The sequence below is a fragment of the Thermobia domestica genome, chromosome 13 (genome assembly GCF_964235325.1).
Source record: "Thermobia domestica chromosome 13, izTheDome1.hap1.1, whole genome shotgun sequence".
Taxonomy (NCBI): domain Eukaryota; kingdom Metazoa; phylum Arthropoda; class Insecta; order Zygentoma; family Lepismatidae; genus Thermobia; species Thermobia domestica.
The window spans coordinates 113,392,144-113,407,839 of record NC_137466.1 but is presented as its reverse complement, the minus strand read 5'-3'; the positions used below and the strand labels follow the sequence as shown (position 1 = coordinate 113,407,839).

Here is a 15,696-nt window from a genome sequence, read left to right as displayed (position 1 = left end):
ACCTAGTACTGAGGGCAGAGACCATCGTGTATAGCTTTCTTTGCCAGCTCTTTGTTCCCACATTGATACTGGCTCTTGTTCTTCAAGACGAGGAACTCCTGCATTACAGCTTCCACATTCTCTTAATTGTTGAAGCACCTTAAGCAGGGTTAACTGGTTTAAACCAGCTGTTAAAAAAAAAAAAAAAAAAAAAAAAAAAAAGTAAAACGAAAAATGCTTTAAATCGTGGTGTGAACTTCATGGTGACTTTTCCACATATCAAACCATCTGCATCAGACGTTTCCATGTATCAAACCATCTGCATTAGTTTTACTTCCTTTTCATCTTTTAATCAAGGTGTCCCTTCTCGGTAGAAACACAACACTTCTTTCAAGTGTAAAGCAAGTAGCGATTCAGATGCTTAAATCTATTGATAGAAATTGGCAAAATTTATCTACTGCCTACGTGGCTTCCAACATTAGCTTGGATTGGACTTTCAGATTTAATTTTATTGAATCATATCTACATACTATTTTTTTTTTTTTTTTTTTAATTTAATACCTCAGTTTTAGCGTACTGATTATGATACGTTGACCGTAAAATTTTACATGTAAAGAAATGACGGGATTTTCCCGTTATTGTTTTGCATTTGAAGTACTAACAGGATTTTCCCGGTGGCTAAGGCGGGAGTTTCCCGATTTAAGAAATTTACTGACCGGACCACCCAACTTTATTATGAAACAGGATAGTCCCGATTTCCGAATAAGCGAATATACTATTGGTGTTAGAATGAAGTGGGTGGAACTTCCATTCTACTGTTTCAAGTCCGTCTGCTGATGTAAGCCGAGAAGCGATTTGGATTCCGCTTTAAGCTTATGTGACCGTTCCAGCATAATCCCGTTGTTGCATAATAACACCAAGGCGAAACAAACTTTTCTGTCCATATGTAACATAAATGCATAGAGCAAATTATTTAAACCAAAAAAACCGGGTTCAAACAATTTTTTTTTTTTGCCAACCCTGACCTCAAGTGCAGAGAATGAGCCATGGATTAGATCCAGGCGTGTGAGGTCTACAATATATGCTGGACATGAAATCAGTTCAGTTCCCTTATGTTTCTGGTTTGATCGATTGATTACTGGCAGTTTAATGGGGACATCAACTGCAAAGCTGTTTGCTCCATCATGATAAAGCCAATGGCCGACACATACTGTACATTAAAAGTTTAAAATAAAACTAAAAAAGTGTAATTCAAGTATAAATAAGAGATTTAAGAAACTATGAAAATTAACTAACAAATGGCATGAAAAGGCTGAAAGACTAAATAACAAAATATAAAATACATGACAAGAAAATAAGTCAGAAATATCAATAATGATAACATATAAAAGGAAAAACTCAGAGCACATTAATTATTACAGCATCTTGAGTAAACGTGAGACAACGATCACTACAGACCATATTACGTATAAAACCTTTTTAAGATTTTTAAGCAGTCCTATTCTCTCAGATTGAGTGTTTGATCATTGTAGTAAAATGTACTGAATACTCTGTGAGACTATACAATCTTGATAGTATGGACGATTTGCGCTACACACTAAATAAGAATGAGTTAGATAATAGTGTCTGATATACAAGCAAGTGAGGATCGCTTCATCTCGGCGGCCTAGTCTGCGACGACGTTGTGTCAGTTACCCAAATTTGGTTTCACAGACTGAAGCTTCTTTTCGTTTTCCTGGTTCTATTCCACTTGCCGATGAGAGCATATCCGTTGAAAAAGTAGATACTAAGATCCGAGAACGGGAGATAGTGCTCTCCATTACAGGTATTCATGACTGCTTGTTTCCCCGGGTGGAAATAGAAGAAAAGAAAATGGAGTGAGAAAAAGGATAAAGAAACTGGTAAAATGTGAGATAGTACATAACGCGGAACCCCATAGTATGCAATTTTGTCACCAAATATAATGCGAAGTATTGCGTTAATATGTCTATGTTTGACTAACACGTAACTTTCGTAGGAAGTACATGTATGGTGAGTAGAACTTTAGTTGAAAAGCCTTCGTGAAAGTATTTGTTAGACAAGATGGTGAGAGCATTTATATGCATCTTGGTCAGAAGTAAATAATGAAGTTCGAAATTTATATTACAGTTTATGTTGACAGTAAAATGGTAAATAAAGTTTAGAATGTGCATGGATATGTTGTTCTCACATATGTATTAATGTTAGTTGTTTGAAGCTTAGTGCATAGTAACACAGAAACATAAATAATTAGAAAGATCATTGTACGGTGTATATATGTATATTCGAATATAAGTGACACTCTTACTACTTATAGTAGTAGGGAGAATATATTTACGTAAATCACAAATAGTTCGCTATGATAAAAAGTGAATAGGGTGGGCTTTTTTAAAATTTATTTATTAAATTTCGATTGGCCGGGTTGGGGAAAAGTTGCCTCGAGTTAGTGATAGTCAACACAGAAAATTTGGATTTTTTGGTCAACCTCTTTTGCCTCATGGGACCTAAATATTTTTATAGCTGCAGCTATGTAACCCGCACGACACTACGAAGAAAATTGTGCTGCACAGCTATAACCTTTGGTTCTTTTTTCCCCACTGAATCATTCTGAGGGTGAAAATGAAATGCAAGAGAAAAGTGAGATATGATATTTGCTGTTTGGTTAAAAATTATAATCGATTAGACGAAGAAATTATATTGATGTTTTCAAAACCTTCCCTTGCAGCTCTTAGCTTGTTTCGGCACATACACTCCGAAACTCTCAGAACTCACCACGAGGAGGTGACTGCAAATCAACTTCCACTAGCCCACCCACTTGCTTCCGATTATTTTTATTTGTTTTTATTTTTATTTTATTCTTTTTGGTTCATTTACATTTGATAGTCCTGCTTGGAGTCAAATTTTTGTATTTTTTTCGAGAGACAAATTTTGTCTTGATAAAGATATTTTTGTCCTAATATTTACTTGCGTCTAAGTTTACTTTCCGAACATCGAATTCACGTACACTTGATCTCTTTCCCTGCCGACAATTTTTTATTTTTCCCTATCCTAAAACTTAGATGTCCTGGCTCCTGTCGGTGGTCATTGCGAACAATAAATTTTCCGGATAGGCAAAGTAAGCGTTGAAACTAATCACAGTATACAGGATTCTTCTTAATTCCTCTGGAAGAAAGGCTGCAGATCGAGCGAGTAGCCACAAGCGTCGCGTCCCGTTGGTGAGAGAAGAATTTCACTTTATTTCAAACCAAACTCGTGCATATACTTTGCTGAAATATTGTGCAAGCATTTTTGGTGCTAACATATAATCGGAGGATGGGAAGATCTGTCGTCAACCATCGTGACATGACAATTGGTTCAGGTTTTTTCTTCAGAAGGTCTGGCGAACACAAACCTTCTGTAATGACTCGGCTAATGTCGAAAAGGTATTGCTGATCGTTACTGGACTGTGTATAAAATTACAATGTTTCCGACTTCTTATAAAACAGCCTTCTTTGTGTTATTACTGTCGTGTACAATGTTGTAAGTAAATATATATTTTCTATTATTGCACAGCCGATTTCAAAATTACTTGATATCCGATTACTTTATTAAAATTTTCTTTATAATATTAACGAGTCTAAAAGCAATTGTTCACGATATACATGAAAAAAGCTGCCATGTAAGGTTGAGAACATATTTTTCACGCTGTATATGAAGAACATGAATTGAAACATAAAAATACAGTTTTTCGTCTAATTGATTATAATTTTTAACGACTTCGGAATAATTTCGCATCTCACTTCTCTCTTGTGTTTTATTTTCAGCCTGAGTATTCTTCAGTGTGAAAAAGAACCAAAGGTTATGGCTGTGTAGCACAATTTTCTTCGTAGTGTCGTGCGAGTTGCATAGCTGCAGCTATAACAATATTCAAGTCCCATAAAGCAAACTAAGGGGTTGACCAAAAAACAATCCAAATTTTCTGTGTAGACTACCACTAACACGAGGCAACTTTTCCGCAACCCGGCCAATCGAAATAAAATTTTTAAAAAAAATGTCCCACTTTATTAAACAGTTGTTTTCACAAACAGTGCAGTTTTTTTGCGATCGAGTTGGCAGTTATATCCCAACTTGAAGGTAAAGACACTTCTCATAGTGATGACATGAGGTGACTTAACCACAAGGTACTTTAAAAAGTACATCACCAAGTTGGACATTGATAAGCGGTTTTGTGCGTATAAACAAACTACTGTGCTGAACACACAGTGCGTATATACAAGCCACAGGCGAGAGCGGGATGATTGATTACAAGGAAAGTGCAATGGAGCTGGAGATCTCATGCGACCATGTTGGCGACCAGCGAGGTAGACGTCAACTGGCAATAAAAAAAAAATCTCAGTCACATTGATTTACTGTAAGATCACACGTATAACAAAGTACGAATAACAAATTATTATTATTATTATTTTCAGAATTATCACCTGACACTAGATGTGTGGGACGGTAATAGAGACGTAAGATTCTCTGTTCTGGAACATCAAGAAGGAAGTAATTTAGCGATGACACTTTTCAGTGTTCCTCACAAGCAGATGGTTCAAATGTGCATTGTGGATTTGGCGTCAGGAAGAGGACATGTTGTCAAAGGTAGGGCTAATTAATTAACTCTTTGAATAATAAATTATTAATTTTACTGATTTTATGATAATCAGTAAAACTATTATTAAACTAGTCTTTAACCTCATAAATATGTTATATTGATATAATCGTGACAAGGTACACAAGCTACCTGTTCATAGTTAAATAGAAGTAAAATTTTAAATTTATAAATACACATTCATTGTTTCCATACTTCAGTTTTACTTTTTACCATTCTTTGCTAATGGACCTATCATAGTGGCCACAGTGGTTGTATGGTTGAGCGTTCAGCTCTGGTACGAGATTGCAGCTTCTGTTTCAGGTCATTTGAGCTTATACTGGACTCCTGGATTTTCTGGAGCTTTCGTTTTTCTTCCCATTTTTCACATTCCATGAGTTCTTTCATAGTCATTTCCTTGCATTTGTTGGAGAATATTATGAGATTGGTCAGTCACAATTTGGAAGAGGTCTCTGTTTCGATCGCAAGACCGTGAGTTGCGATGGCCAGTATCGCCCATGATTTTTCTCGGGATTATCCCGTATTTTCCTGTGGCTCTTTTGATTCCATCAACTTTTCCATCACAATTTTCATCTGTCTTTAATTGCTGTGTGTGAAATATGTGTTGAACTGTGGTCGCAATCGTAGTTTTATATAAGATTAATGATCGTACCAGTTCATTAAATGTGTGTTATTAAAAGCAACACATCATGAAATGTCAGTTAACATATTTTAAAGATGTAATTATTAAATATCACGAATTACCTTCCGTAATTGGTGAGTTTGTTTCCACATGGACAAAGTTTGAAACATAAAGAAAAAATAACTTTTATGTCCGTTGGTTTGTTTGAAAATTAAGTATTTCAATTCGAAGTCTTATTACTATTTACAAGTACTATGTACGTCACTGTTATGAGAATAGATACAATCCACTAGTTTATTAGTGTACATTTTTGATATAGAGTTCATAAATAAATGATACCTTCTAGCACAATAAAAACTATCAATTGTATCAGATGCACAACGAACGACATATTTTTCAGAGTCATAAGTTCGTTACTGAATTCTGTGTGTGTGTGTGTGTGTGTGTATATATATGTTTGGGTATGTTATTTGAGATCTGAATTCTGTGTGTGTGTGTGTGTGTGTGTGTGTGTGTGTGTGTGTTTGTGTGTGTTATTTGAGATTTTTTCAATTTTGAGCCCTCCATTCGATAGAGCATTAAGAACTATCTGAGAAAGTGATGGATTTTTTTTTTTTTTTTTTTTTTCATCACTTGCCGTTCACGAGATATTGGCCGAAAGAGTTTCGATTTCGGGAAATTTAAGGAGCCATATCTGGGGAACCGTAAGTCATAGAGAGATCGTATTAGTATTGATCAATACCTAAGAGAATGGTGAAAATTTTGGTACCAAATAGTAACCGGTGGCCACTTTCCAACTGGCCACAGTTCCTCAGATATTGGCCAAAAAAGTTCGGATTTTGGGAAATTTTAAGGAGCCAAATCTCGGGAACCACAAGTCATAGAAAGATGATATTTTGCGAATTTTTCAATTTTGAGCATGTCTCCGTAAAACAACATCGTAGAACGTTTTAACAGAACTCGTAAACGAAACGTGGGGGAAAAAATTTAGTACTCAAGGAAATTATAGACGGATAGATATATTACAAGAATTGTTTAATGGATACAATAATCAAGTACATAGAACAATTGGTATAAAACCTGTAGACGTTAATAAGAAACATTAAGTATTTTTAAGTTCATTCACAACTGATTTGTCTTGAAGCCTAGACATGAGAGTTTATTCTCAAGCATGCCATCTATTCACCTCGATATGATCTATCAACTGAGGTATATCCTCATTTTTGGACAATATTTTATTTCAATAGTAATAAAAATTTAAGAATTGATGATAATTTTGAACTTTTTCATTAGCCTTATTATCTACTATCGTCTTGAGGTGGCGTGGTTCTTGTACAATATCAATTTAAATAGGTTTATTTAATAAAAAAGAGTTGTCCATTTTCTTGAAAAGTACACATCGGCTTTTCTGTTGACATACATCAGTTTGCTCAGCTTAATGAGATCTTGAGATCTATCGATTGGTGTAAGGTCTCGTCTTTGGACATCTTTTCTTCTTTAAACACTAATCATATTGTAAAAATTTAAAGACATGGGGGAGAGACAAGAATTGCTCTCAGTATTGTACAGATACTTGACCTTTGTCTTCGAGTATCAATTCCATACAAGGTAATTTCATTAATACAAACTTCACTAATGACAATACCCATATTTAATCTGAGGATAAGGCAATCAGGAGCAAGAATTTTCGTGAGTACCGACAAGCACATGATGAGTGGTACCTAAAATGAGGCTCAGAACGATACGTTCCCAATAGTGTAAATTAGTGGTTAATGTTCTTGCTTCGCAATCTGAGAAGTGGGTGTGAATCGGGTGGACAGCCATCGTGAAGTTTTCCCTCAGGTTGACTAGTCGAATAGCGGAATGTTGCCGTTCAGTATAGGTATTGCAGGATTTCATCTCACTTTATTATTATTATTATTATTATTTTAGTTGTTAATTGTTCCAATGTAAATTGGCCTCGCATGTTGTATCTGGAAGCATGTCAGATAAATAAGTAGTCCTTACTTTGCCTTTCCGGGCACATACTTTCATTATCATTAGAGTCTTAATCCTAAAATATACTTATAATGCATTCGCGTACCCATATTTTCTATATCCTTTAAAAAAAATGTTTTCCAAAATTTTGAGATTGTTTTTATTGAAAAGATCAATTTGATTTAAACCAGCCAGTCCTGGTAGCGTGTCAAATGAAATATGTAGGGAGAACGACCAGATTGTCTTTGAGAAAGAACGTGACTTTAGTTTCTTTCCACTTGTAAGGCAGTCGGGATAAGAATGAGAATATCTTAACCACGGCAGTTAGGACCCGTTCGACCATAGCAGTTAGGACCCGTTCGACCATATATATATATATATGTTCCTCAAAATGAAAACGAAATCTTCCCGTTTAACGTCCCACGATTATGCCCTTTAGGCTAAGGGAGACGATGATTAAAGCAAGTGAATGATAATGGAAAAATTGGTGGAATAAAAAAGTGGGAAGAAACGGGAGTACCCCGAGAAAACTCATGGACACGATGTTGTCAATCACAAACTTACTTGGTCGGGGATCGAACCAGGAACCCCACGCACCAGAGGTAAGCGCTCTACCACTGATCCACCGTGCCCCTATATATTTCTCAAAATAATACAATTTCCATACCTGAAGAAAATGGAACTTATATGACGTAAGATCATCATTAGCCTTTAGAGTAGCTCTGATTCGTAGTGGAATGAGTGTATATTAAGTAATGAATGAAAATGAAAACGAAATCTTGTAGTTTTGCATCTTTCAAATATGCCTTGTATGCTAAAGGGACGGATGATCGTCGAAAGTGAATGATTGTGAAAGAATTTATGGAATGAAAATGTGTAGAAACAAAAGCCACTGAAATGATGTTTATCACAGATCTAACACACTGTGCATTTTAGATATACTTACACCACAAATAGCACACTTACAGTTTTGTCTCTTTGAAACTAGAGATGTCTCACAGTTTACGTCATCATCATCTGCCCGTTTTAACATGCTTTTCCGTTTACCCCGGCTGGCAAAGAATAACAAAATGGATATGTGTAGACGTCACCAGTGTCGCGAAACGGCCTGGATGCCTCACGGCAATAGTAGATCGGGAGTAAGGTTCTCAAAAGGGTGGTGTGCTTAAATCACCGTCAATCGGAATATATCATCCATCAAGAGTTCCAAACAGCGACAGACACATTCCTCTCGCTTTGTAGTGTCAGAACAGAGCTGCATACAAGAGTAACATCACTCGAACCAACCAATCAGCTTGATTGATATTGTGTGAACACCCAAAAGCGTGGACAGCAAACCAAAGAATTGAGTATGGAGTGATGAATTAAAGTACACAGGTTTCTAGTCTGGGAGAGTTTGGGTGTGGCATCAACAGGCGAACTATTCTCAGGTGACTGGTTGTGTGAGTAGTGAAATTTGGTGCTTGTACTTTCTGCTGCTATAAACTGGGACGCTGTTTGTCCCTTGCAGCATGAACAGTGCACAGTACCTGAATATTTTGGACAATTCAGTGCTCCCTACATTGTGTGCATTTGTACGCAATAAACCAATGGTCCTATCAAGATAACTCCCTGTCATCAATCCCACATTGTCATGAGATGGTATAGCGATAATTCTCTGCAACGACGGACTACCCTGTACAAAATCCCAGATCCCAACTTTATCGAACATCCATGAGATGATTTAGTACTATATTTGAGGTCCTGTTCGAATCATTTTAATTCACGGGCAGCGCTGGGTACTGCTTTGAGCAAGGAATGGGTAACTGTAACGCCTGATGTTTACAGAAACTAGTGGAAAGCTTTTCTTGGAAAGTACATGTTGTGATCCAGGCAAATACAGAACCAACATATTATTCGATAAGTCGGCTACTTTCTCGCTGTGCCGGATAAGGGATATTCGGTGACTTCTGGGTCCTAACTTTATATAAAACTACATGAACTGACTCACTGACATAAAATAACGGGTACTTCCGGTTGATGTGGAAAGTTAAAATTTGGCATGATTGTAGCTTTTCTGGACTAAACCACAGAAAAATTGCTTGTACGTTTTTGTTAGCCTTACCTAAGTAGATTACCAAAAATAAAAATTCCAACTTTAGGGTATTTTTATGGAGTACTGAAAAATCTTTCACATGTTATTTATATAGGACATCATCTACACCCCAAAATGTTTTGGCACTTCCGGCAGGGTCAAAATGATGAAATTTGGTATGATTGTAGCCTTCCCGGACTGACCCACAGGAAAATTGCCAAAACTGAATATTTTTAGTTTTTAGTGTCTAAAGGGAGATGAAGAAATTTCCATGTTACTTAAAAGGGCGTTTACTTGGGATACAAAATATTATCTTTTAGATAGTTGAAATAGGAAAATAAACTTGAGATTCGGTATAATTGTGGGTTTAAGAGGTGCGATAGGAAAATAAACTTGAAATTCGGTATAATTGTGGGTTTAAGCGGGGCGAGACCGTGGGCCAAGGAAACGTGGTGGTCTGGGGGCAAGGCCCCCAGCTGGCAAAATTCATGAAATAGTAGAAGCAAATGCACGAATTTTACTCTTGATGCAAAGGATAATACATAAGAAATGCGAGGCTGTAATTCGAGCAAAGGCGGCGGTCTAGGAGCAGAGTTCCCAGACAGCCAAAGGCTAGTGCAGGTTTGCCAGCGACCTGGAAAACCTGAAAAACCTGGAAATGGGAGGGAATTTGATTTGTGTCAGGGAAATCCTGGAAAACCTGGAAATGTCAGAGAATTTTGTATACTGGTGATATTAACTTTTTAAGAGGTCTAATCACCTCTTTTTGAGTGCGTGGATGTATGTTATCTGTTTTGCATTAGATTGAAAGCAGTTATTCAAAAATGCCCATTGAAATACAAAATAGTGCGAAATCTGTCATGTCTTATTCCAAATAAAATTTGTACTAACCAAAGTGTAAGGGAAGGGAAGATGTATAATGTTCTTGAAGAACTTCATAACAAGAATATAGTTGTAGCTACCAAAGCTGAAAAAGTAAAATATCAGTTTTCCAAATTTTGTGTTTCAGCGAAAAAAGAGTGGAAGAAGAGATTCGAATCATTTAATGTATACACAAATAGGTTAGATATCTTTTCTTGCAATCTACTTGATAATAGTGAATTCGTTGATTTGTGGGACATAATTATAATGTTACTTGTTCTTTCCCATGGAAATGCTTCCATTGAGAAGGGTTTCTAAGTTAACAAAGACATGCTGGTGGAAAATATGCATGAAGAATCTTTGGTGAGTTAACGAATTATTTATGATACTATACAATGTGCTAGAGGACCCCTTGGTATTGATATAGACTCAAAAATTCTTCAGTACGTACATGGATCATATGCATGTTATGAAGAAGCCATGCGAAGGAAAAGGACGGAAACCACTGTAAACGAATTGAAGAAAAAGGAAAATAAGCGCGTAGCTGACCAGATTATAATTTTAGAAAAAAAGAAAGCAAAATTTTCATTAGAGACTTCCATTAATGCACAAATTTGGAACATGAAATTAAAACCTTGAAAGCATCCCTAAGGTACTGTGGAAACTAAGCAAACTAAGGAAACATGCAGTAGTAATTTCTTAGTGTGAAGTTCCATAACAACTGCAATCGTAAGTACGATGGTGTAATTTTTATTATAGTGAAAGAGATGTATCACAGATTTAAACCTTATTAATTGTATATTGGGGGGGGGGGATGAATGGAAAGCAGTGGGTGGATATTGTGATATTGTGGAGGACTTTCCATTCATTCCTCTTTGAAGGAAGGAATTATGCCTGGAAAACCTGGACTTGTCGGGGAAAATCGATTTTTGAGAAACCCCTAGCAACCCTGCTAGTGTACACACACACACACACACACATATATATATATATATATATATATATATATATATATATATATATATGTAGATATATATAACTCAAACAAGCGTATGTATACATACAAATACCACACACAATGTAGTACATGATACAATATTTGTTCAAAGAGTAGTAACTATTGTAGCTATAGTATTTGAATTGAACAGACCTAATAAGAAAAGTTAGTGTTGTTAATTATGTCGCAAACTATGTGGTAATTATTTCTCTCTAATAATGTCAGATTTTATTATTTAATCACTTATTTACTTTTAGGGGTAAAATGTCACCAGTCAGTTTCACTTCCGAATAGTTGTTTCTGCAGTGAAAATCGATGTGAGCCATATGTTCGATTCGGTGCTTTGTTGGCATACCTAAAGGCAAACAATGCTACGATGCAAGAAGTGGGGATGGATCCCGTAGAAATGGTCATCTGGCGAACCCATAATAACGATATGAAAGTAGAGTTGACGTATGTGAAAACAGAAGGACATACCAATATGCCTGCAACCGTCAGTGTAGAAGGAAGCGGTAAGTACTTCTTGTTTCTGAAACCTCTAGAATTACTCTAAAGTAGTTTATTTGTCAAATGTGTGGGGAAAAATTGCGGATCAAGAAAGGAAGGGAAAAAATCTAGTTATTTTGATTCAAGAAACGTATTTTATTTAAATTGTTCTGCAGTTGTAGAACAATGTAGATGAAAGGATACATTGTTGAATTAACAACAGACTATTTTGTGGAGGTGCTTATCTAAGAAGCAGGGATGTCCTCTCATTATTATTTTGGAAATAAAAGATTCTATGTAAATATAAAGGCTGGATAAGAAGCAGTGGCTTGCTTAACTCTTGGCTTTATTAGGTGAAAAAATACCAGTTACATTGCTTCAGTTTAATCGTCCTCCATATCTACGACCTTTTACTACATTGTAGAAGGGTCATATACCGTCAATATGTCCATCTTTGCCCTATGACACCGATGTTATCTTCTCTTATGTCGTAAATTATTCGCGAGGTTTCCTTCATCTTGGCGAAGTAGTTGGAGTATCTCCCATCGCCAGTGACAGAAGATCTTATATAGCATTAGCTTTCTGATACCTGGTATTGTCATGCATGATCCGCAACGTACAGAATGGTGCAACATTACTTTTTGGATATCTTATGTAACGGCGAATATCACCTTTACACTACAATCTTGCGTGAGATGTACAGTCTTGATCAAGATGCAGGATGCTCAAGGATATTCGGGATGCATCTACAGATTAGATTACTCCGTGGTTCATACGAGTGTAACCAGATTTAGTCCATAATCACGATCCGTCTAAGTAAGTGTGTCACCCTTCCTTTGGTAGCGATGCAGGAAGTCCTGCACTATTGCATAGGGTGTCATTTGTGCACGTGCTAGAATTTTGTGGCTTGCGCCTACTTTCGGCGGTAAGTCACGCCCAGTCCATTGACGATCTACCTCCATAGGGAATAAAAGAGCTGGATTAGGTGGTGTTTAGATTTAGGGGAGTTCTAAAAGACCTCTATCCCTTTTCGAAACATCTATATTCATCAATACGATGGGTTGAAGTGTTAGATTATTAGTTTTCCAATGGGTATTAGAATACTGATTTTCCGCCAAAACAGCTCATCAGACAGAGAGGGAAAGAAGTAAGAACAAAAGAACTGAAAAAGTTCTGAAGCTACCAGGTGGACGCAGTGTTAGAATGCAGAAGAAAAATATTTTCCCGTTACTTTTCCCCCTCCCTGTCTGATGAAGCATTTACATCGTTCCAAACCGACATCCTTGAAAAAAAATCGGTAAAGGAGTAATAAAAAAGGGATCTGAAGGGGACGAGGTCCAAGCTGTATGTGGGATGTGTCGTTTCGAAAGTGCAGTTCCTAGAGTTCTGGGTGATTACCCATGAGCAATGTCACCGGAGGTTACCGACGACAAGCAAAACCCTCGTCATGTTGATTAAAGCCGTGTTATTTTTTTATGCATTACATCATGCACTCGCTGTAATCATTGAACGAAAAGAAGTTTCCATCCGTAGCATGACCTTCTGGAATGACCTCCCGGAACACTGGACTATCGATATTCTACCATATACACAACATGAACTAACCTCTTTCCTTTGGACAAGTTAACAGTGCCTATTGACCTAGTTGTATCCACTGATGACCGTTGGCAAAATGTCGCAGAAGGATCCATATTTCATTACCTATGACGACAGATGCCAAAAGTTGTCTTCTCGACGATTCATTATAAACTGTTGACACAGAATAAGTAGTCTTTCTGGCTGTTGTGGTACCAGCTCGTGGGGGTACAAGTCAAGATTGTCTACAAACTAAAGTTGACACACGATGAAAATGATTACATACGATGGTTTGAGGTGATTCCATCTGTGTTGCCAATTGATGTGTACTTGTGCGTGGATCGATAGTTGCAGTCAGGTCCAGAAAATCCCTGTTCGTGCCATTTTGTCTCTCGGCTCGAGATAGCTCAAGTCGCCTGACCTAAATCAGGTAAAACTATTTTTTGAGCTGCCCGAATATTCACAGGTTCGTCGTTTTGCACAACACAGTCGCCTTCCTTTGCAGCCACCGTAGCCTTCACTCCTTTCTTTCGATAGTGTCTTAGCAGTATGCGAATAGCCGCTTGATTAAGCTCCACGTTTGACTGTGATGCTGAAAAGGCACTATTTACGTGACGATTGATATGCACCGTGTGTCATACTAACTCATGGTTAAGTTCAGTGCTTCTGTGTAACAGAACAATGTACAGTAATGCATTTCGATGGATTCAGAAATGAACGACCTTATGACGACTCACGCTGGTAGTTAAACATCTGTTAAAATCTAATTTTAAACGTATTTTTCCAAGTCTGTCGATGACTTCCATATGACAGAGCGTATAAGCAAATGAATGCCACTTTTTTTGTTTTGTACTAGATATTTGAACTATAGTATTAAGAGAACATAAAAATAGTGAAATATGTGGATGATTATTACTGAAACACTGACTATACCTCTGAAATTAAGTAGTAACCTTTCAATAAAACATTATTGCTCAAATTTACTTTTTTTTTTTCAGCTTAATAAAAGTAATTTTAGTTAGATATTTTGCAAGTTTTCATTTTATTTCAGGAAAAATATTTGGGTTGCCTGGTGGTCGAATCCATCTTGTGTATAACATTGTGAATTTCAAGGGATCAGAAGGAAGTGGAGGTAGTTGGAATCGCGTTGCCTCGCCCTTCCTTCCACCGTATGGTGTATATTGCCTGCCCTTCCAGGCTTCTAGAAGGGATATTCCGTCGCTGGCTGAGCAGTTTTCAGTCACCATGGAAACTATTGTTCATGTAAGTTTACTTTCACCTTACAAGTAAAAAACATGTGAATTATTGAAACGTAATATCGGTGAGAAGGCACTCTGGGAATTTAACTTAATTTCTGTAGAATCTTTGTCTTCTTTTCTTTCCTACTATTCTCTGGATGATTTACTGATGGATGGAAAGTCATAATTGCTATCGTCTTGGGAAAACAAGTAAATCGAAAATAAAATAAATCGATGTCCAGTTATTACGTGAATACTATCTGATCGTTCGTTTTGTTTTAAAATGTACAAAAGGAGTAATTTATTGAAAGAAGTTAATTTCGTTCACAGTTTAGGTAGGAAGTTAATGCAGTGAACTGGTCCCCCTTATTCAAATTACTCACCTAGTAATAATGTCCCTTTCAATCAAAGGTATATAGAGAAAGCTTTCAGCGAGTGATTTTTCGTTTATAAAACTTCAGGCAGGTTATAGCCAATATTTGAATTAAAATGTTCGTAAGAGCTTATCGATTGGTGACACTCCAGCAAGACCTTACAAAGGAACTTAAGCAAATTACCAACTTAGGTCTCGTTAATGGTTATAACCCAATGACTATAGAAATGTGGAAACAACGTGCCCTTAATATTTTCAGATGCTTAAATAATGGGAAAACGAGAAAACCGAACAGGTAGGTCTTCCACTGAGTTCTTTCCCACTCTTTCCGAGTTTATGGTGCAAATTACGAAAAATAGCACAAAAATTTGCCTCAAATTCCCTAAGAATGTGGAAAGGTCATTAAGACAATATAAAAGTATTTTGTAGAGAAAAATGCTTTGGGCAGTATTTACGAGATTTTTTGAGCATTTGATGACTTGTATATAGGAATGACAAAAAGAAATACTGGCATTAGACTAAAAGAAAAAATAGGAAGCCTCAAGAAGACAAAGAAGATATGTCAGTTTTTCAAAAAATCTACAAATTATCAAACAATTGATACAGGGTTTGAAAGTTTTACGCCTTGCTACCTCAGATATTGAAAGAAATATATTTGAAGCGTATTTTATAAGGAAGAAAAAAAAAATCGAAAGAAATCTTGATAGGGACTAGGAGGGAATTATTACCAACTATTTCAGCAAAATAAAACCAATAAATTAACATTAAACCTTTAATACATTTATTTATTAGAGACATATAAAAACGCTCTGATTTACATATGAATAAAAATTTGAGGTTTATATATGGTTACAAAAATTGGGAAA

The 15,696-nt window shown here is 36.4% G+C and overlaps 1 protein-coding gene across 1 annotated transcript in view; it reads left to right on the top strand.

Annotated features, from left to right (window-relative positions):
* The window catches only part of LOC145668439 (uncharacterized), a 62,184-nt gene that overhangs the window by 6,703 nt on the left and 39,785 nt on the right, over nucleotides 1-15,696 (top strand). The window contains exons 3-5 of the mRNA XM_081736303.1: nucleotides 4,446-4,617; nucleotides 11,416-11,670; nucleotides 14,271-14,482. Of these exons, the coding sequence (XP_081592429.1) occupies nucleotides 4,446-4,617; nucleotides 11,416-11,670; nucleotides 14,271-14,482 (639 nt within the window). The remainder of the gene's footprint in view (nucleotides 1-4,445; nucleotides 4,618-11,415; nucleotides 11,671-14,270; nucleotides 14,483-15,696) is intronic.